This window comes from Pocillopora verrucosa, chromosome 1, assembly GCF_036669915.1.
Source record: "Pocillopora verrucosa isolate sample1 chromosome 1, ASM3666991v2, whole genome shotgun sequence".
NCBI classification, from domain to species: domain Eukaryota; kingdom Metazoa; phylum Cnidaria; class Anthozoa; order Scleractinia; family Pocilloporidae; genus Pocillopora; species Pocillopora verrucosa.
The window spans coordinates 16,785,484-16,806,065 of NC_089312.1; the positions used below are offsets into that span (position 1 = coordinate 16,785,484).

General features: G+C 37.9%; 3 protein-coding genes across 6 annotated transcripts; 1 reads left to right on the top strand and 2 right to left on the bottom strand.

The window, feature by feature from the left end:
- Positions 1 to 504: 504 nt before the first annotated feature.
- Positions 505 to 2,903, bottom strand: LOC131784096 (protein sprouty homolog 2-like). Its single transcript, XM_059100880.2, has one exon. The coding sequence runs from the start codon at positions 2,152 to 2,154 to the stop codon at positions 1,228 to 1,230; it is 927 nt and encodes a 308-aa protein (XP_058956863.1). The 5' UTR covers positions 2,155 to 2,903; the 3' UTR covers positions 505 to 1,227.
- A 3,028-nt stretch (positions 2,904 to 5,931) lies between these two features.
- Positions 5,932 to 17,296, bottom strand: LOC131784085 (uncharacterized). 4 transcript variants are annotated; one of them, XR_009340182.2, is made up of 3 exons: positions 16,272 to 17,293; positions 14,685 to 14,784; positions 5,932 to 6,094 (listed from the first exon to the last, which is right to left on the bottom strand). XR_009340182.2 is itself a non-coding variant. In XM_059100867.2 (2 exons), the coding sequence occupies exon 1, from the start codon at positions 17,200 to 17,202 to the stop codon at positions 16,306 to 16,308; it is 897 nt and encodes a 298-aa protein (XP_058956850.2). In that variant the 5' UTR covers positions 17,203 to 17,293; the 3' UTR covers positions 11,752 to 14,784; positions 16,272 to 16,305. The 4 variants fall into 4 exon arrangements, 2 of the variants coding, with proteins under 2 accessions (XP_058956850.2, XP_066016355.1); XR_010715990.1 differs by lacking the exon at positions 5,932 to 6,094 and adding an exon at positions 7,181 to 7,890; XM_059100867.2 differs by lacking the exon at positions 5,932 to 6,094 and having other exon boundaries at positions 11,752 to 14,784.
- Positions 17,252 to 19,962, top strand: LOC131784084 (ADP-ribosylhydrolase ARH3). Its single transcript, XM_059100866.2, has 3 exons — positions 17,252 to 17,805; positions 18,590 to 18,789; positions 19,469 to 19,962. Exons 1-3 carry the CDS (start codon positions 17,353 to 17,355, stop codon positions 19,866 to 19,868), a joined length of 1,053 nt encoding a protein of 350 aa, XP_058956849.2. The 5' UTR covers positions 17,252 to 17,352; the 3' UTR covers positions 19,869 to 19,962.
- Positions 19,963 to 20,582: the final 620 nt, after the last annotated feature.

Sequence of the window (20,582 nt, forward strand, 5' to 3'; positions counted from 1 at the left end):
AAATGCTCCAGATAAAGGTTAAAACGGGCAAATATCGCTCTCTTTCGATCTATTTTGGACGAAAAGACGTTTAGAGAGCCAGCGGAAGCCCACTGACCACTGAGCGCTGTGAAGAAACATCGAGTATCGAAATTAGACGCCTCCCACTTCCGTTTCCGACTGAAAGCGCGATAACAGAGTATCAGCACGTCACATGCTAAGGTTTCTTTTGTTATCACAAGGAAAGAAACATTTGTGGCCAACTCATTTGCTTAGATTAAATTATGCCATAGAAACATCGCCAACGCTTTTAGATACCTAGCCACGATTGCATAAAATAAAGCAAAGGATTGCGCGCTTTTCAAAATGATCTAATAGTTTGGGTTAAGTGTTGAGACAAAAACTGAAATACATTTATCACAACTTGGGAGGCGGGTTCTATCTAACCTAACGGAAGGAACGAGGTAGTTAACTAATGAAGGAATGCTGAAAACTTACGAACAAGAAATTACCAGGCACAAAACATATCCTGAACCACCCAGATTTATTCCATTCTTCTCTGAGTGTTCCGCATATCTTAACCTTGAAGTAACAAGTCTTCAGAGAAGGAGCAATTTTACATACAAAAGTCAAACAGGAGAAAACTTAAATACAGAGATTAATAACTTCATAAATTATAATTTTTTTTTTCTGCGCGTCATAATTTAACTAAACATTTTCCTTTTTACATTGCTGCATATTCGCATATTATAATACTGTGTGTATTTTAAGTAGGGTGAAAGTGAGTCCGTCAAAAGACATCAAACAAATTTTTCAAAACAGACAAAATAGATTAGCGAGTGAAAAAGCCCTTGGGAAAACAGAAACATTTGATAGCCTGAAATCGAACCAGTAGGAAATTTCTTAATCCATCAGTCATCCCTTAAAGATCTTCAAAGTCTGATTTCATTTTATAACTTTCGATAAACAGAATGACATGAAACACAGACGCTGTCATCATTTGAGTTAATAGAAGTATAGATATCAGTTCCCCGTGCGCTAATAGACACCAAATCGCAGTAAAAGAGTACAGCCATGCGAACGAAAATCTGTTTGAAACTTCTAACAAATCATTCACCACCCGGTAAATAAAATATTCGATTTCAACTCATATAAAAGCGCACGTAAAATACGGCGGTATATTTTACGAAAATTACCTCAATAGTCTGACTTATGAAGTCAAAATGTTCTGCTCTAAGGGATCCTCATCTACGAAGAGTTAAATTGTTTAAAGCGTTTCTGGGTTTTTTTCTTCTTCTTGACGCTCGTGGCGGCTTTTTTGCAACCCACAGCGGGTAAGTAACACCATAGGCAGGGAATGAAGAGTGATAAAATAGCAAGACAACCCCAGCGAGGCGCGCACGAGCTGACGGGCCCCGCGCACGAACACGGTTCATCGGCAAGTTGTCCTTCATCATAACTATCTTTGGTGCAGTGGTAAAAGACACCTTTAACACAACACATACAAGTGGCATAGTCTATGATCTCGTCTGCTTCAACACCACACAAGAGGGGCTCCTGCTTTTCTTTTGCCCATTGTGAAGAGTTCTCCCTGCGCTCGCTTTTCAATGAGCTAGTGTCCACAAGTCGCGTAGTAGGTCGTGATTTAGGAGAGCTAGGCTGGCTCTCGACCAGACACGATTTAGTCTTTGAATAATAACAATCTGTGTAAAGTCTCCGCTCGAAACTGGACACTTTCATGAGATTATTCTTGGGTTTTAATTCCACGGGCTGAGACCGGAGAGTAGATAACGGTATGGGGGGCGCTTTCGCAAGCGGTGAAAGTTCACAGTATTCGTCCGCATCGTCCGAACTACTCGATAACTTAGTGTTCGTTGTAGCGCGTGTTCTCCGACTCCCGACTGTCGGTTTATTCGCATAGTCCGCTACTTTAACAGGTACCCTTTGCTGAATATTATGTCGACGCAGATGTTTGTACACTTTGGGGTCGACGACTTTAAAACTCGACCCGTGTCCAATCACAAATGGGTAGTAATCATCCGCATCACTCTCTTCGGGTATGCCGGCTGAAGAAAAGTTCGTAGTTAAACCAGGCAATTTGTTTTCGACCAGGGTGAAATTATTTCGTTCTGTTGTACCGTGCATCATCATCTTGCTTAATCCTTCGTGTTTCATCGAGTTCAAAGAGCCGTGAGCCTTTCTGTGATCAGTTGTGCTTTGCCATTAAGCGATGTTCAGCTACGAGTCTTCGCTCGCTGTCCACCGACGACCGTTCAGTGTTGTCACTGTATTCAAACTGAAGGCGACCTACGTCGTGACTGTATTATAATGGGCTGGCCTTTCTTAGCTTGCGTGGCACTTCCGATTATCAGCTTGGTAAATTTAATGTTTCCTTTTATCAAATCTGCCAGAAAAGAGTTCCCGCGAATTTCCTATCAAACCGTCGGGCGCAGAAAACTCCCCGGCAGTGCTAATGCTTTGGCAGACAATGAGCGATCAAGACTTCATCCAGCGCATGAATATTCTCTCTCAGCGTTATAAGGACACTCGACGAGTTGAGAATAAATTTGTCGTGTAATCCTGGCTATTCTTTCTACAGCTCTAAAGATTCAATTAACCCGCCAGTCGAACGTGCGCAGCGAAGTAAATTATCTTGCCGTAGCACTTCGATAAGAAAAAAAAATGCCTGTTTCACAAGCCAAACACTTTCCTTCTCACTCCTTTGTAGTCCGTTGTTTTGAGTAATTTATATTTAGCCGAGGTCGATTATTCTCTATTGTAATTCAAGCTTTAAAATCCCTCAAGTGATAAACTTGTTTAACGGAAATGATGGTATGCTATGGCGGGACTTAGTTCCGGTTCTATGAGTGAACGATCACCGACTTACGTAGGCAGTGGGTTTTCCCTTTCACACCGAGAACTTTGCCACTGCGTTTGATCAAGTTAATCGCCTCTTAAGTGCGAGAAAAAAGTTCAATCTAAACGCAAGTACACCCGTTAACGAGTTACGTTCTTGAAAAGATGGGAGCCAAAACAAAAGCTTTAGAGCCTCAAGTTTAATTTCCCGTTGCGAAAGATTAAAATGCAAATGGTGCCCTACATAAACACGACACAAAAGAAACCCACTCAAAACGGAAGTCCACACCCAGTCACTGATGACAAATGACAAGAGGCCTTAGCGCTTCTTGTGCGCGGTATTATCTCTCATTGGTCGGCTTTGTCACGAACCGCAAATCAACTTGATCACCCTCTAGGGAGGACGAGATTTGTTTTCCAACGACACGAACTCGCGCTCTCAATCGTGTCCAATTTGGTGTAAGTGAATCAATAGAACGGGAAACGGCTCCAAATTAACTAGTGGTCTAACAAAAGACAACATTTAGATGTTTTCTTTGCTATTTTCCTTCCGATGACTGCCCACGACTTAATCAATCAACCTTTAAAATTTGTTTATGTTTTCGTTTCATTTAACCATCGTCTCGATTTTCGGCGTTAATTTAATTTTCTTTCCTCGGGGTCTCCGACCAAATGTCACGTCAAATGAACTTTGTCCATATACTCGAAATGAGATGGTTACTCGTGACAGGGTACTTCATAATTGTTTAGATTACGGTTGATATGTTTTAATGTTGCGAAAGCCATCAAAGAACAAGTTGTCAGTTGAAAATCAAAAGAAGCTTGAAATTTGCATTAAAGGCTTTTCGAGAACAGCCACAATTCAACCAGATCGCTTCCTGTCGATCTGCAGACACAACTTCAGCGGCTGCAATTTTCCACTTGGTGGTTTTTGGTTGAAAATTGACAGTCAAAAATCGCAGGATATGGCATAATGCTGGCGCCACGATGGCTGCCACTCCGGACATATAGTTCGTATCAAAGTCAGACATCACTGTTGTACACTTGCAAAAAGTATGTTAGTTGAACTGACTAAGTGAAGGTTTACGACAACCTCTAACTAAGAAAATTACGCATGAATTGAAAGAAAGCGAATGTTGAGTATTCAGGTAGACAATATTTCGTGCGCCAACTATTAGGTATTGTTTTGCAAGACCCAATATTGCAAATGACGTATTGAGACCGATTTACAATTGGTAAATTGGGTAATGATTTTTCTTCCAATAAAGCGGCTTTGTTCATATCAACGACCTCAGTTTTTTGTTGAACTCGAAAACATAATTTGATTGTCATTTTTGCTCAACGAGGGTAGTACACAGAATTCAGTGTTTATGTGTCGTACTATGCATAAAGATCACGGTTCTGACTTCTCGACACCTGTTACTCTGCAAAGATATTGATATTGTGGAGAGAATTTGCATGTTGATCCCTATTATTATCATCTACAAGACTACCCTTATTGTCTCATGGTTTAAAAGAAAACCTTTGAATTACACTGGTAAATAACTTCAAATACGCTTCTCTTGACGCAAAACCAGAGAACAGAAAACAATCAGTAGTCATGAGAGTATTTATTACACGTCGGTTAACAAATTCGAAATTGGGATCTAAACAATCCAAACAACCAACGGTCCAAACCAAACAAAGAATTTGCATTAAAATAACTTCTAGTCAATTCATCAAGCTGTTATCATTTGAAAACAGTGTAATAAAAAAGGATGTTCGGTGTTGTTTTAGCAATCAGTAATCAGTGAGTTAGCACTTGAAGTATTCCATTTTGGAGCTGATTTCTTTCTTTTGTCTCCAAACCACCAAAACTCATTTGGTGACGTACCTTTCTCGAATTTAGAACAAAAACGCCGCCGAAAACAAGTTTCAAGTATTGCTTTGAGTACACAAAAGGATCACGATCTCCCTGTACTGGATTCAACACACAAAGAAAAACCCGAAGCTCACCTCGCAGTTCTGTACGTTGAAAAATTGTCGTTTCGCAAAGGAGTCTTTAATTCTAATATGCTATTTTACTAGAGCCCCCATTTTGTAGCTGAATGGATTTCACAGCTACATTGCTCAAGGAATAGCTTTGCCCAAGCTTACAGCCAAATATGATCGCACAAGTTTAAATTCACTCAAGTGAGGGACATTTATCTTACAAATTTACCGGAAATCATTTCTGACCCTCTGGGAGCGAATTGCTTACATAACTCCCATACTGAGGAGTGTTACACAAATCTACAGTGGCAAAACAGATCAAGAAAATGTGTTGAATAATCATTTAAATGAAAGGAAGTATTGCCTTTCCATGCAAGAAAAACAATACCTTCTTATAAAACCTTACTGTGAAAAAGACTTTTGGCACATTAACCGAACACATTAAACAACAAAACAGGTCAGGTCGAAACCGAGATATTGCTTTCCATAAAAAAAATGTGTTTCCTTTTCATTATGAAAAAGGAGTTTCTTTGGCTCATAGGATTAAAACAAGAAACCAAATTGAAAATGAAAGGAAATAGCAACTCCAAATATCCTGAAATATTGCGCTGGCAACAAAACGTTTCCTTTCTGAACTGAAATGGTCTCAGAGCCTGTTCACGCAACGAGATTAAGAACAAAAAAGACTGATGCAATGAAAAGTAGAAAAAAAAATCATCGAATCGCTGAAAATAACCAAGGAAATCGTGGATCGGAAATAGAAAGTATTTCAACCAAAATAACAAACTAGGGGGTTCATCTGTTTTAAAAGACTACCTCGGCTCCAGGTCTTTCTGGGGCTAATTGTATCATCCATGTCCGAGAAAATCGCGTCAAAAACGCCCAAAATATTTAATATACCTGTACATACCATACCACATAACACACACCACAAATTTAACACAATTACGGTGCATCAATTTAACGTTTTCCTATAGCTTAAAGTAAACTTTAGAAAGCTGTGAACACCGTAAATGTTTTCGGTTGAAATATCGATCTAATGACTAAAGGCTTAGCCCACGGTCGTTAAAGAAGAATTGAAAACTAAGTAGTTAAGATCATTTTAATAACGACGGTATTCGGCTGGGAAAAAAAAAAAGAACCACCACGGTTTTTTCTAAAAGGGATAATGCAGGAAGCTGTACAAACAAACTTTAAACGATGGGTTAACTTTTCTTGTCCAAACATCAGTAACCTTTCCAGTTTCCGTTAATCTATCACCAGAAGACGATGGTACAAAGGTTAGCAGCTGAAGGGAAGGAAAAAATCTCTGAGTATTCTACAATTTTCGAGTTTGTTGAAAACGTTACTAGATGTTTCTGCGAACCTATATCAGTGTTTTTTCAGTAAATAAATTTCCTATCACTGATCAACCGACACAAAACGCCTGAGGGCTCACAGTAATCATACTTCCTATCTCTATTACCAGAAACAACGCTATCAAAAAATATTTTGGTTCGTTATTCTTGTCTAAGCTTTTTACAAAGCCCAACTAAACTGAACCCTCTTTATTTAATTAGGGTTGTATACAGAAACGCTTATTTCGTTCGGTTATCCGAACCGTCGTAGTGTAAGCTGGTTTCTCCTTTCAAATGCTAACCAAAATTCGTTCTAAGTCAACGACGTGCTCACAGGCATACGCCGTTTACTTGTTTTGACAATTCGTGATAAGCGAGATTCCTTAGCTTTGAAATTCTTTCCTATCTAATTTACAGAATGATTTAGCGGTTTCCGCCGTAAAAGGACTTTGGTTCAAGAAATAAGGGGGGAATGCGGAAACATGATTCTGCACTATCGAATAAATAAAACCTTTCAAATATTGACTTCGTGGGATAAGACTTCTGAAAGAAGCGTACAGATTCTCCTTTTTGTTATTGAGGTGCCGTACATTTTCCACCTTGTTTTTTGAGGAAAATATAAACTGGACAGGGAAAAGGGAGAACAGTTGTCCAATTCCTTTTGAGGAAACATCTGCGTGGAAACTAATAAACGTTCCCGATTGAATATACAATCAATTTGAACTCCATCCAAGTTTTCTATTTATAAAATGTGCCTCAGAGTAATTTGTGAACGAATAACAATGCCTTCGCTCTAAATAGCTCAATGAAACAAAACGTGAGGGACAGAGGTCGTTAAAGCGGACTTGAACTTATCCTGTACGCCGATTTAATGATTTGTTTGGGTTTAATGGTTGAATGAACACATCCTTCTCTTTTCAAAAAAGACACAAAAAGGTAACAACACTCGAAAGCTGTCTTCGAGCTTTCTAATCAAAACCCTCTTGTTCATGTTGAAACAGCTTTTTAAGCATGTCTCGCACGCCAGGTTTTGTTCCTTTAACTTAACCTAGTTAAAAGGGGACGTGAGATTCGAAGGATGCATGCATGCCCATGAAGGCAGAAAATGTGAGTTTCAACATCTGTGTTTTCAAAAAGCTTTTTGGGAAAGGGAGTACAATGAACGCCAAGCTAAACTGGAGTTATAATAAAATGAATTTCTAGAAATTTTGCTCGTGAATAAATCTTATCCATCTTGAAAGCAATTGGATGTCAACACAAAAAAGAGACGCTCATATTCGAAATATTTACGTGGGAATATGGCTATTGCGGTCTGAGAATAATCCGGAAAATTTTTTTCTGTTGAAGAATCCTTTTTCAAAAATAAAACATTCGTGCGTCACTCGTGTGTAAATCAATGCACCGTGAGTGTTAGCTTAGCGTTACTAAGACAAACATCCCCAGTGTAGCATTTCCCTCAAACTTGAAGTGATCTCAAGTTGATCACGTTCAGAAAGGAAAGCTCACCGCAAAGACGAGTGGGATTACCCAGCGGAAACAAGTCACCGTAACAACTACATCCGTTTGAAGATAGCGGTGTTACAGCATTGCTGTACAATTACACTGTAACTGAAAAGGCTACTATTGCTTGTCAAGAAATGTCTGTTCTTTCTATATGGCGTGTTCGTTACGCATTTCAAGAAAACATGCGAAAAACTTGACCCAATCCTAAGTAATCTGTACCTTCCCCCTGACATCTTCCACTTCACTGCGAAGAACAAAAACACATGTGGCGAGAATTACGAAAATGATCAATGAGTAGATACTGCAATCAGCAACGAAAAATTAACTTCACCGACACAGATGACGAGTAAATCGGTTAGTGATGAAGTGATGAAGATTTCAGCGACGAACTTTTAAGTTTCAGTCGCTGAAAGATGGCTTTAAGAGCTTACCGACAATCCAAATCAAACGTTTCCTTTACATGACTTCTCTAAGTATGGCGGTCATGAGGGGAGGGGAGGGGAGGGGAGGAGTGGGGACACGAGAGTCAAAGTCGAAATTACGAAATGTTTTTTTAGCCTGTTTATCTTTTACTACTTCTGCTTGGTTGGAGTTTTGGAAGACTTCCTTTTCTTCTCTACATCCTAAAACACAAATTCGGTTACAAAAAGATCTGAACTCGATAGAAACCGCAAGCAGTCAGCGATCGCTTTCATAGATAAGGGGCTCCTAGTTACTGTAACGGACGAAAAAAGAAAATAAAGCTAAGAATCTACAATTTCTATCCCTCATTCCACACCCCGCTTCACGGAAGCCATGGTTACATCGATTAGACTAAAAAATTAAGAAGAAGGTCGAAGTTGTCACTGATTCCTCAATGCCGTGACAAAGGGTCATAAAACCCGTTCTTTGTTGATAACAGCCTAATTCCCTTACTTGTACCCGACGTAAAGGTTGGCCCTCACTGTTGGTTTAATCGGATTAAATTCAACTAGATTTAGAAGGGAAATAATTAGTGAAAAGCCAAAGAGGCCTATATCAAAGCAGTATACGAGGGTTCGTGCGTCAGTTCTGCCCCAACAAAGAGAGATTACAAGCATAGTCTTAGGGATGCCGCTTTTGGATTTCTCCAGTGCAGCTTGTAGCGAAAGTTAATCATTTAACACTAATCGACTGAGTTTTAGCTAAAAATGTCGTGCAGGACGTGAGCAAACTTCCACCACAAAAGCATTTCGATAAGATGTCGGGTATGGGTTTTAGATCTGAGCGGATTACCTCACTACCGTTTTCTGAAGTTAATTTTTCCTGATTACGGAGAATGCGCGGCAGTGACTAAGAGATATGCATATCAGTAAATTCATCCAAGGGAAGTTAAGTTAATCAGCCTTGTCTAAGTAAGCAGCAAGGCCTTTGGGATATATCTGCGCCAAAGATAAATTTTAAATTGTTATAACAAATATTATGAAACTGTGAAAATCGTGATAATGTAAAAAGTAAATATCATGATCTCCTTTCACCCAAAACGCAAAAATGACGCAAACCAAATCACGAAACCATGACGTGGTTTCTTCCTCAATATCATCTCAATATCAAACCACTTCTTTATCAAAAGACTGAGAGACCAATGACTAAAATAGGAGACTTGTTCCTCTCACGTTCTCCAAAATACCAGTGTTTTTTGTAGCCGAAGTAAACGACATAGGAAAACGCAAAAGGGGATGAAGTCACGAAATCTGTGTCATTTTAAGGAGCGGAAATGTTTGGCTTTTACCCTCAGGCCATCTAAATTGTACTGTTGCGCTGAAACACCACAATGTGACGTCAAGAATGGCGAAAATCAAATGAAATCTTTAAATGCAGTTGGCTCTGCTCCGTTGTATGATGCCATTGTTTGCATGTCAAAACCCACGTTTCTCAAACGCCACCTAATTACCAAGCGTTTTAACTTGAAAGATTCCGTGTTGGTTTTGCGTTTTACGTCAACTGATGCGACAATTGTAAACTGTGTGAGCAATATGATGGTCCCTAACAAGAAGACGTGCCAAAACGCTACTATTCCAGTAACCAAGGAAGTTGTAATTGAGATTGACTCAGTTATGCATTCTATTATTTGAGATAATCAGTTGCTAAGTATATCGTAGAAAAAACTGGAAAAAGAAAAGCTTAATTGCGCACTTAGAAGCAATAAATGCAGTATGAAAAATCACCGCCTTTTACAGTTGAAACCTCAGCCACGTGCTTGAAAAGCAAACATAATCACTTCCTCTAATTTACCTTATCTCGTAAAAGTTTCTGTGGAAAATTTTTACACATTCCCGTTTGCACCCGATAACCCGGCCCACTCAAATTCCTACCATCTTAACTCGTATTTGCTTCTATATTATATGACCTCCCACGAAAATTGAGCAATACAATCATGTAATTCCAAAAATTTCATGGTTTAAACCAAGTGGAGGCGCGAATTAATTTTGTCACATACTAGATTTTTCAACACCTTTATAAATCCGACACACCGATAAAATAAAACGTGGGTAGATGAGCGCTTTGCGCGTACGTGGAACGCGTCCGATCAACTTTGTTCCGTTTCAGCGAAGACGTGCGTGGTACACACCAAAAGAATAACTTAGACGAGTCTCGAACTTCTCACTAGGGAACATTTTTAACCACACGGGTCGTTCTGGCTCATTTATGAATTTCACAAGGCCGTTAAGAGGCATTGTAACAGCTATTGTGGACAGGCCATAGGGCTGCCGTAACCATCACCCGAACCGTAATTGGTGATTAACAGGATTAACGATCCATTAAACGCATTTCGACATTTAAACACGCAACGAGTGTACTAGAACGTGAGCAGTTTTGCAATAGAAAGTGAATACTGCCTAAGCTAGTTTTCAACTAAGAACGGCGAGAAGTGATCATTTGATGAAGCTTAGCGATATTAGCAGTAAAAAGGCAGCTGTGGCAATTGATCAGACACAACCCGAGTAAAGCGAGTAAGGAAACTTCGCGCGTAAAAATGAAGGCTGCGTGGGACACTCGATATACTGCAGACAGACAAACTGATAGACGCCTTTACCTGGCGAGTGTAATTCCATTAGCCAATAAATGACGATACTATCAACAGAAACAGCCCGCAAAACTGTATACATAATAAATCAATTACAAACATAAAAAAAAACAGTTCATAATTGAATTTCCCTGGATAGGAAAGCTTTTCAGTTGGGCGTGAGGGAATCACATTAGGACCAACAGACAAAAACAAATCGCAAAGGAAAAAGAGAGTGAAAGAAGAAAAAAAAAAAAGAAAGAGCAAATTTGCCGATACGTTGCGAGATATTTTGTGATTTGATTGTGAACTAAGCGGCTAAGAACTTTGATTACTGCTGAGACTAAGAACAGCAGTATTGTAATAAGAGGAAAAATACTCCCACCTGAGTGCTACGTTGCTATTTTTATGCAGTAGAATGATCAAACAAGTGATTATCAGTGGTAACTAAAAGGATTCAAGAGCGCCGGAAAGGAAAAAAAGTAATCGTAAAGCCGTGCAAAATTCAACACCATAACCTTTGCCAGACGACCGTAAGACCTAAGTCTATATTGTGCGATCGTATTTAACGGTGACGCAAGTCTAATTGGGCTCTGACGGTTCGTTCACAGACTGATAATTGGGGAGAGCAAGGGAACACTGTTAAATTGGCCTGGGAAGTCGTCGCTCCATCTCATGAATTGTTGGAAGGAAAGGGGAAAAAGCGAGATGAAGAAAGAGCAATAATTGAGTAATTACAATCTCAAACGTAACAAGGACGGTTAACCTTTTAACTCCCAGATCAAATTTGCAATTCTCCTTTCTGTCAACCATACGATTCCATCAATGTTAGTTCAGAAAATTTAATATTGGATCAACTAATTATCCCCCAATTGATATTTTTCTTTATTCTCATCACTTGTCTGGTTGATATTGTGTTGATATTGTAAGGAGAAATTCTGTCTTGGTCACTTATAGGAGTTAAAGGGTTAAGAACAACAAAAACTGAAAAGACACTTACATCACTTCTTTTCAAATCCTTTTAAGGGATAGTATCACTTCTTTTCGCAACGAGGAGAAGAAAAAACGATCACACATAGATATTCTTTTCTCACTCTTGAGCAAAATTTATTCCATTCATTGAGAAGATTCTTCCAAAAACTAGTTGCACTGAAAATATGTATACACTGTCTGTATGGGTGTTCACTTTTACTCCATATAAGGTCATAGTCCGATGACTGTTTCGTGTCCGCACATACAGTCATACTATTTCACGGTATCAGAAAGGTCATAATATTATTGTTCAAAAAAAATGCACGCGCGGGTGGTATATTTCGTGATCTTCTTTCAAAATTACTGCCACAGACTGCGGAAATTGTGGACACTACGTTCACTCCTATTAATAATTTTGAGTATAAAAATAACTTCTCTTAAAAAAAATTTAAAAAAATTTAAAAAAAAAAAAACATAAAAGAGCAGAAGTTCTCGTCTCATCGATCATTCTAATTTTGTTCCAAAATTTACGGAAATGTGTCGTACCAAATTGCACTGTTTCACAAGAGTCTAGGGATTTTCATGAAACTTTTCGCTTTTCCTTCCCTCCTGGTTCTCTTTGTTCTTGCCATACAAGACAAAAAAAATTAACCAAAATACTACCTGCAAGTAAGTGATTGACTGCACTTCTGATATTTTAGTATATTTTTGGAACACTTAAGTAAATATCAATCATCCTTCTTTCAAGGGTAATACTTTATAATCCAAATGTGCCAGGCTGGAAAAACCAAAAAAGAAAAAAAAAAGGGAAAACAACACTAGCGTTAGGTAACTAGATTAGCTTATGAATATTTTAAAAATAGAGTGCAAGCTTACAAACTAATTCAATTTGTTTCTGATTTGTTTCTGATTTGTTTCGAATTTTGTTCACAATTAAACTGAGGAACAGTGTTTTAATTCATCAATGGATTGTGCCAAAGCTGATATGCATGTAGATGTAAGCTTTCCGTGTAAGAGTTCCGTAGTAGGTAACATTGGATTCCAAGTGTTGTTTATGTATGTATACGCGGTCATACTATTTTAAGATCTACAAAACGTGATGGCATAATTTAAAAAAAAGATACGAGAGATAGATTTCTTAATATGCTTTCAAAAGTACTCTTGACCTCGAGTGCTGATGCTGCAGGCAATGTTTTTTTAGCCCTTTACCTCCCAACATGAGAATGTTAAACTTCTCCTCCAGCTGCTACATATTTCCTTATAAATTAGTTGCGCTAATTTTGTGTTAGATCAAGATAACAACTTCTTCCAGATAAGTTTGAGTTTTGTCATTACCTATTTTCTGGATTGTGTACGGATATAATGAGGAAAAGTGATAGGGTTAAGATTGGGACATGATTTAGTAATAGTGAGGCCAGTGAGAAAAGACATTTCTAATGATAAATGTAAAAAAATATAAATTTATCTCCTCATTCCCAAGATCTAAATATCAATTCTCTACACTGTCTGTTACCCATTTCACATAATTTTAGCTGTAAGAATTTGTTGTTCAATCAAGAAATATCACTCTATTCATGTATTTCTATCTTCTCACCACATTTCTACTAGAAAAAGTATTGGCTCTCTGAGGAGAAATTCCTTTTTTAGTCACTAATGAGAGTAAAAGGGTTAACCCTTTAACTCCCAAGATCTGATTGCTAACTCCCCCCTCTAGCTGCTGCACATTTCCTTGTAAATTAGTTACAAGAATTTGGCATTAGATCAGAATACAAACTTCTACCTAATATGTTTGAATATTATAGGGAAAAGTTTCATGGGAATCACTTCTGGGAGTAAAACAGTTAAGGGTAGGAATGGTGCAGTGGTTAGAGAAACTTTCTTACAGTGCATTTCCTGAGTTGTTTACAAGACACATCATGGCACCAAAGGTTGAACAGTCAACAAAGAACATCTCTTTGCACATGTTACAGCCAAATCCAATTTATTTTTTATCATTTTGAATAATGGGTGTTTGTGGAAGGTCATATCTGGTTTGCACAAGGACACTCAGATAAATACTTGGTGATTTAAGCAGGAATGTTGCCTATGAGAACCATCTTACATGAGAGAAAACTGCACAAGCTAAGAAGTGATTAATGATCTGTACAGAGCCTTGTCACCATTACAGGCAGGAATTTTCATCCAACAGGGAGAGCCAATCTACTATCAGTTTTAAGTTGCCTCTATTAATTCAATTTTACTTGTTGACAGGAATTTGTTGTGTTAAGCCATACATGCATATACTGCTCATCCATAAGTTGTAAGATCTCCTGACTAGCAAAATCAAAGCAGAACATAAATGAACCCTTTAACTTATTCATGAAACTATTAAAAAAGATAATTGCTGGTAATAATGCACTCTTTAACCTGAGTGCACATGTATAACAAAATGAAGTTGTAATTCAATGCAGTTTTGTTACCAAATTCATGTCTATCAATAAAACAAAGAAGTTTATTCTGAGCTTAAAATAAATTTTCATTTTACAGTAATCTCAAAATTACCAACTGCTAGCAAATTAATGAATGACGTCGTTTACATAGTAATTTGCATACTCAGCATATTTGTATAGTCACTATATATTATGTGTAAAATCAACTGATTGGAGGTGCAAAGTACATGTGATAAACATGACAAACATTTCTTACACCCATTTCAATTATCTTCCCCTTTTGCAAGTAATGCTCTTTATGTACAAGTGTGTACAGGTGTGTAAAGTGAAAATGTGGTAAGACTTTTACTTCACTTCAAATGGCAATTTACAATATATATCATTCACTGAAACTGCGTAGTATGACAAAAATCAGAGGAATATTCAAGATAATAGTTACATGCACAGGGAGAAGTTGTTCAAATTTTCAATACTAACCAAAATACTAACCTATTGGTAATAACAAGAGGAAAACATTTCAATGGAAGTGGAATATAAACCACAGTCTATAGGATAACCAGAGCATAAATTTATATCAGATAACAATAAGACAAAGTCTCAAAAGCTACTCACTCAGCATCTCCAGTTAGAAAACTTTTGGTATAGATCACACAGCTTCCTTTGATGGTGATATCTTCATGTATTTTTTGTCTTGGATATTACAGTTTGTGCCCTGTAGAACAAGCACATACAAAAATGTTACACTGATGATCATGTGGAAAAAGAAGAGTTTCACATCCTGGTGCCACAGGTCTACATGTATACCTTACTACTATATCCACTGATTTCAAACTTCACCATAGACTGCCTATGACTGTACATTGTCTCAGTTTTCTTTGGGTGTTGGGCCAAATTAGAGAAAATCACACAAAAGCAGGACAAGTCAACCAACTCAAATATGCGTAAACAGGATAGCTCTGAGCCAGTTTTGTGCATTTTGCCACTGTTATTGTGCATGTTGCCACTTTATCATGCACTCTGCTGCTGTTATTGTGCAAATCACAGTTGGCTTCCTCTCCCAGTGCTCAAAAATAAACAAGTCATTCTTGACTCTTATTAAAGCAAAATATTTTTGCTATGGAGTAAATCCTTTTTTTTCCAGGGGGAGGAGTGTTTTTAAGACCTCCACTTCACCTCAGTCCCTATAAACACAAAAAAAAAACATGGCCAATATCCAGCCATCTTGACCTCACCCTTGTTCGATAATTTATAAATCTAACACCACCATATTCACATGCAATGAAAGGCAACAGTCAACATTTATGGGTGACTGTACCCTTTAATTCTCTGCTGTCAAAGATTTTATAATGTTGTCCAATCACAGACTTTTGAGTTCAAACAATTTCTTTGTTAGAGATGTCACATGATTCCAAGGTAACCAATGAGAGCATGCCCTGTTGGGAAAAAATTTAAGCTATATACATGTAGAGTCACAATTTCATATCTACAACCAATCAGTAGCTTGCCACCTTCACAAAAACTACCCTCTGAAGTTGTCATTGTAATGTTTTCAACAGTACACCCAACTAAAAATACCACTCTCCTTTTCAAAGATAACTTCCAGTTTACATGAATTAGCAATTATTGGAGTACAAGTAACCTATTCTGGACTTAAAAATCCTGATTATTGTCTCATCTCAAACCAAATATTTCAAGTCCCCCCCCCCTAGCTATTAATTGGACACAATTATCAACTGAGCTATGAGGAACCATATTGAGAAAAAAGCAAATTTGAGAGCATTCTCTGGTCACAAATAATAAATGAAAAATAAAATGTTTTTACCTGTAAATGAAAACAAGCTACAAACTGATTCTTAGAAAGGTAATCAAAGAAATTACAGAAATAAATGTCACCATACATCAAAGTATCTCTTGGAATTGGTCTTAACCCTTTGACTCCCACAAGTAACCAAAACAGAACTTCTCCTCACAATATTGCCACAAAATCAAGCTAAAAAGTGATGAAATAAAAGAAAAATTTCAAGAAGGGGATTGTTAGTTGATCTAATACCTAGTTCTCTAAACTAACATCATAAGAAAAAATGACAGTCAGTGAGGAGAATTACTAAAATGATCTTGGGAGTGAAAGGGTTCAAAGTGGTCTTACAGGTGGACATGTATATATACCCATTACCAGTCTATCAATTAACTGAATCCCACCTGTGTTTGTCAATGGAGCCCATTCCTCCTGTTCTCAACTCTCACTGTTTTTCTCTGCCCAGATCTTGTTTCTCATTGCCACCCATGGATTGACATCAGCTCTAAGTACAGAAGGAAGTTTGAGAGAAACTGTGGTGGCTCCAAACTGTCTGGCTGTTACACACATGTGTCCAGCAGCCTTCACCATCCATTCAGTGGTTAACATCAGGGAAGCCAAACCATTTTCATTGGAGATGTTCTCTTCATAGTCTTCCAGAACACTAATTAAATCTCCATTCTTCATTTTGAGTTGTAGTTTCCTCTCCTCCCATGGCTCTGGAGACAGCGAAACTTGGATATGCTCTATCTCTGAAAGAGGTACATCTTCATGCAAATGCATATGTTCATCAAAGATTCTAAAGCACTCTCCTTCTACATTAGAATGTTGAAATTGACAGCAAAATCCAGAGGTCGAGAAGATAGAAAACGAAGGTTTACAAGCAAATCCAAATTTCCAGGGAGAGTCTTGCACACTGTCTAACTCGCCAGAATGAACGGAACCCACCTCTGACAAAGAGTTCAGTTTCTTCTCCAGTTTATCAACTTCACCGCGAGGAAGGGAGGTATCGTGAAGGACAATCGGTAGCTCTAAGTTTCCATTTTCTCCAAGAGATATTACAACTATTCTTTCGTTAGTCTCATGATCGTAGTATTGCCCTGTTCCTACAAACACGCTAGTGGTTTTCCTTGGGAGTTTGTCATTGGCAATCGAGGCCAGTGATTCCTTGACTTTCTCTAAAGTTTCTGAAAGAGGATACGAAAAATTTGATGTAGATCTGTTTCTTCTTGAATTAAGAAATAACTTCTTTGTAATAAACGGCACGTTTTTCGAAAACTGTCGAGGTGTCAAGACGATTTTGGTGTACGAAGGAAAAACAAATTTTGCCGCCATGATGGAAATGCTGTTGCTTGCTAAGGCTAATGGGATTTCATGGGAAACCGCTGGATTAGGACACTCAAGTTTTTGAACTGAGTTAGGAAATATTGACAAAATTATGCTAGATTCTGTAGAAAGACACCTTGCATTGAAGGATTTGTAGATATGAGTAAAATGTTACACAAGTTTCGCGGAACACTTGTTGGTGCCTTGGTTGGTGACTGCCTTGGATCAAACTATGAAGGCGTCTCTAGCACTTTACCATGGGGAGAAGTTACCGATTACACTTTGGAAAGAATCAAAGACGAGAAGGAACCGATCCATTACACGGATGATACAGCGATGACTCGAGCGATCTGCAAGTCGTTAACTGAGGAAAAGAAGTACGATAACCGCAGCATGGCAAAAGCGTTTGTTCAGGAATTCTTCAAAGAGCCTGATCGTGGCTATGGTGCTGCTGTCGGGACAGTCTTTAAGCGTTTGCGGGATACGAATCCCGAAGATGTTACACTTCCGGCTCGCTCTCAATTTGATGGACAAGGTTCCTATGGAAACGGTGCAGCCATGAGGATCTCCCCTGTGGCTCTTTATAGTCGAAGTTCATCAGAAGTTCAAAAGGTGAGGAATGGTTTAGGCGAGATCCAGATTTGTTTTAAGACAAGCCCCTCGTTGGTGGAGTCCCGGAAAACATCACCCAATATCAACTGGTCCCAATGGATACTGCAGTTGCCTTAATGCTAACAATTACTGTAGAATTATGGTTACTGGCCCCCCACTCATAAGAAGCTGCTCCCCCCAGCGCATCAGTGTTGGTAAAGAACAAATTTATTCCAATATTATGTTAAACTTTCTTACTATGCACCTACCAATGGTTTGCTTCAGGATGGAGTGACTTTCATGGGGTTGCTGTCAGATGACTTCAAAGATGTTGGATGACTTGCCTGGTCTTCAAGATGGTGGCCAGGTCAAACTCCTGACCCTGAGGCAGTGCCTAAATGTCAAAATCCCAACCCAAGAGGATGGGGGGAGGTTTCCATGGGTAGCATGGAACATACACAAAAGGATTTTACTTGTAACAGATGGACTGAAATAGACCCCATGGAGAATTAATCTAACTTGTTTGATAACCAATAATCTTCCTACTGAAGTTTTACATTAAATGGGATTTAATGGGATTTGCTGCATAGCAATTATCAGTCTGTTGGTGTAAGTCCAATCCTTGAACAACCAGCACAGACATCACCTGGGTTACTTTATCGCATGCCTGCTCAAATATTGGTCTTGGTTTGCATGCCATTTTCATTTTAGCCACACTTAATGTTTTTTATTTGTAAATAAGTCCAAAGAAGGAATAAGTCTATGAAGACTTAACATCTTTTAAATTTTATCTTTGTTTTGACAGAATGCTCAAAAGAATGCACTGATCACACATGCACACATTAATGGAGTCAATGGAGCAGTCTTGCAAGCAGAGGCAGTGTTCAAAGCTCTTCCCCTTGAACCACCAAACTTAAACACAGACAAATTTATTGATGACCTCCTTGAAGTGGCCAAAAAGCTTGAGGAAGAGTATGAAGAATCTAGTAAAGAAAACAAAGATAGGTAATGTAATAATGAGCAAAGTTTTTATTTCAACTCAGTACTTTTATGGATTTAATTTTTAAAAGGGATCTAGTAGATGACAGTTGATATTTGATAGTTTCTACTATAAATAATTCCAATGACAAAATTATCAGGATTTTAGTCATTGATATTAATATTGATACTGACGATGTGCATTTTAATTTATTAATACATACATTGGTAATTTATGGTTTTCAAATAGGTTGGGAAATCATTTTTGTGTGCCCTGTTCTACATTGAACAAGAAATAGTGTTTTATCAATGTTATGATAAATGTAGACAATCAAATGATCTGAATTACAATTTGGAGCAGATTTTGTATTTTCAAAGCCAGCAAGCATGTACATGTTGGGAGATCACAATTCATAGTTTCTAAAACATTGATGACTGCTTTCTGCATTGAAATTATTTGAATACTGAAAACTAAAAGATATTAAATTAAACTTTATGCACACATTGGAAACTTTTTAGGATCAAATAAACTTACTCTGAGCCAATAAGAATGTTGAAATTGTTGCTGGGGGTACAGGGTCATCCTTGTGTGTTGGTAGCCCACATAATAAGAAAATTGTATGTGTAATGGTATGCCTGAGTAGTATTCTTTTATTATTTATCTATTCATTTGTTTCCTCTTTATTTGTTTTTTTTCTTCTCTTAGTGGCCACATTTCAACTTCTTCACCTCAAAAGAAACCTTTTTCTTATTTCAAGAAATTAAAAGAAATGAAAGAACTGTTAAATAAAGGTGAAACACTGGAACCTGAGACAGTGGTGGAAACATTTGGAAATGGGATAAGAGCTGAGGAAGCAGTTCCCGCTGCAATATTTTCATTTCTTCACAAGGGACGAGAGTCATTTCAAGAATCAGTTAACTATGCCATCTCTTTGGGGGGTGATACAGACACAATTGCTAGCATGGCAGGAGCAATCAGTGGAGCTTACTGGGGAGTAAATGAGATTCCTGAACTGTGGAAGAGCAAATGTGAAGGTGTAGAGGAGGCCATAGAATTTGCAAACAAAATATTTGAACTAAAAGAAGAAAGAAAAGATGATGAGTGATTGAAAATGACTTTTGAGCAGTGTATTACTGTTAATTATAATGCCTCAAAAGCAAGTGAGGTCTCATGTTCAGAATACAAATGTCATCAAATAATGGATTTTCTTGATGTGTTATTAGACTATAACTTTTGAAAAGATTATTTTCTTTCATCTGAGTATGAGTTATATGCTGGTGATCTCTCAGGCTAGGTGGTATATCTGATCTGAGTACTTGACTTGTATATGTCTTTGTCAAGGGGTAATTTTTTAAAGGGGTATTAGCTCAAAACCTTTAACCCAGCGACACAAGTCCCTTATTTCTGAGCCAAGGGATTTGTCTGTTAGACATAAAAAAACCCATCATTTTAGCAAAGGCCCAAGAAAATTTATCAATTGATTGAGTTTCTTTTTCCCAGTATACTTTATGGTACTATAGGCTAAAGAGACACTTAAGTCCATCTTTCAGCCCACTTAGGGTGTTCCAGTTCCTTTCCTCTGGACCTTTAATTTGACATTTAGTTAATCAACCCCAAATCAAACTTTACTATAGCTGTAATATGAAAAAGTAACTCTCAAGTGCTTGACATTCCCAAGATGTACATAGGGTGAGGAACCCTCCCATAAAAAAAATAAAACTAAGGGCACATTTTAAAACATTTTGAAAAGAGGGAACCCTTTGCATAATATGGTACAGTTTTGGAAATGTGTGCAAGATTTTCCTGGATTTTTAAAAGG

Coding starts and splice junctions, on each gene's coding strand:
- LOC131784096 (XM_059100880.2), bottom strand. CDS start 2,154: ATGAAACACGAAGGATTAAGCAAGATGATGATGCACGGTACAACAGAA.
- LOC131784085 (XM_059100867.2), bottom strand. CDS start 17,202: ATGGCGGCAAAATTTGTTTTTCCTTCGTACACCAAAATCGTCTTGACA.
- LOC131784084 (XM_059100866.2), top strand. CDS start 17,353: ATGAGTAAAATGTTACACAAGTTTCGCGGAACACTTGTTGGTGCCTTG. Junction 17,806..18,589: donor GTTCATCAGAAGTTCAAAAG/GTGAGGAATGGT, acceptor TTGTTTTGACAG/AATGCTCAAAAGAATGCACT. Junction 18,790..19,468: donor AGTAAAGAAAACAAAGATAG/GTAATGTAATAA, acceptor TTCTTCTCTTAG/TGGCCACATTTCAACTTCTT.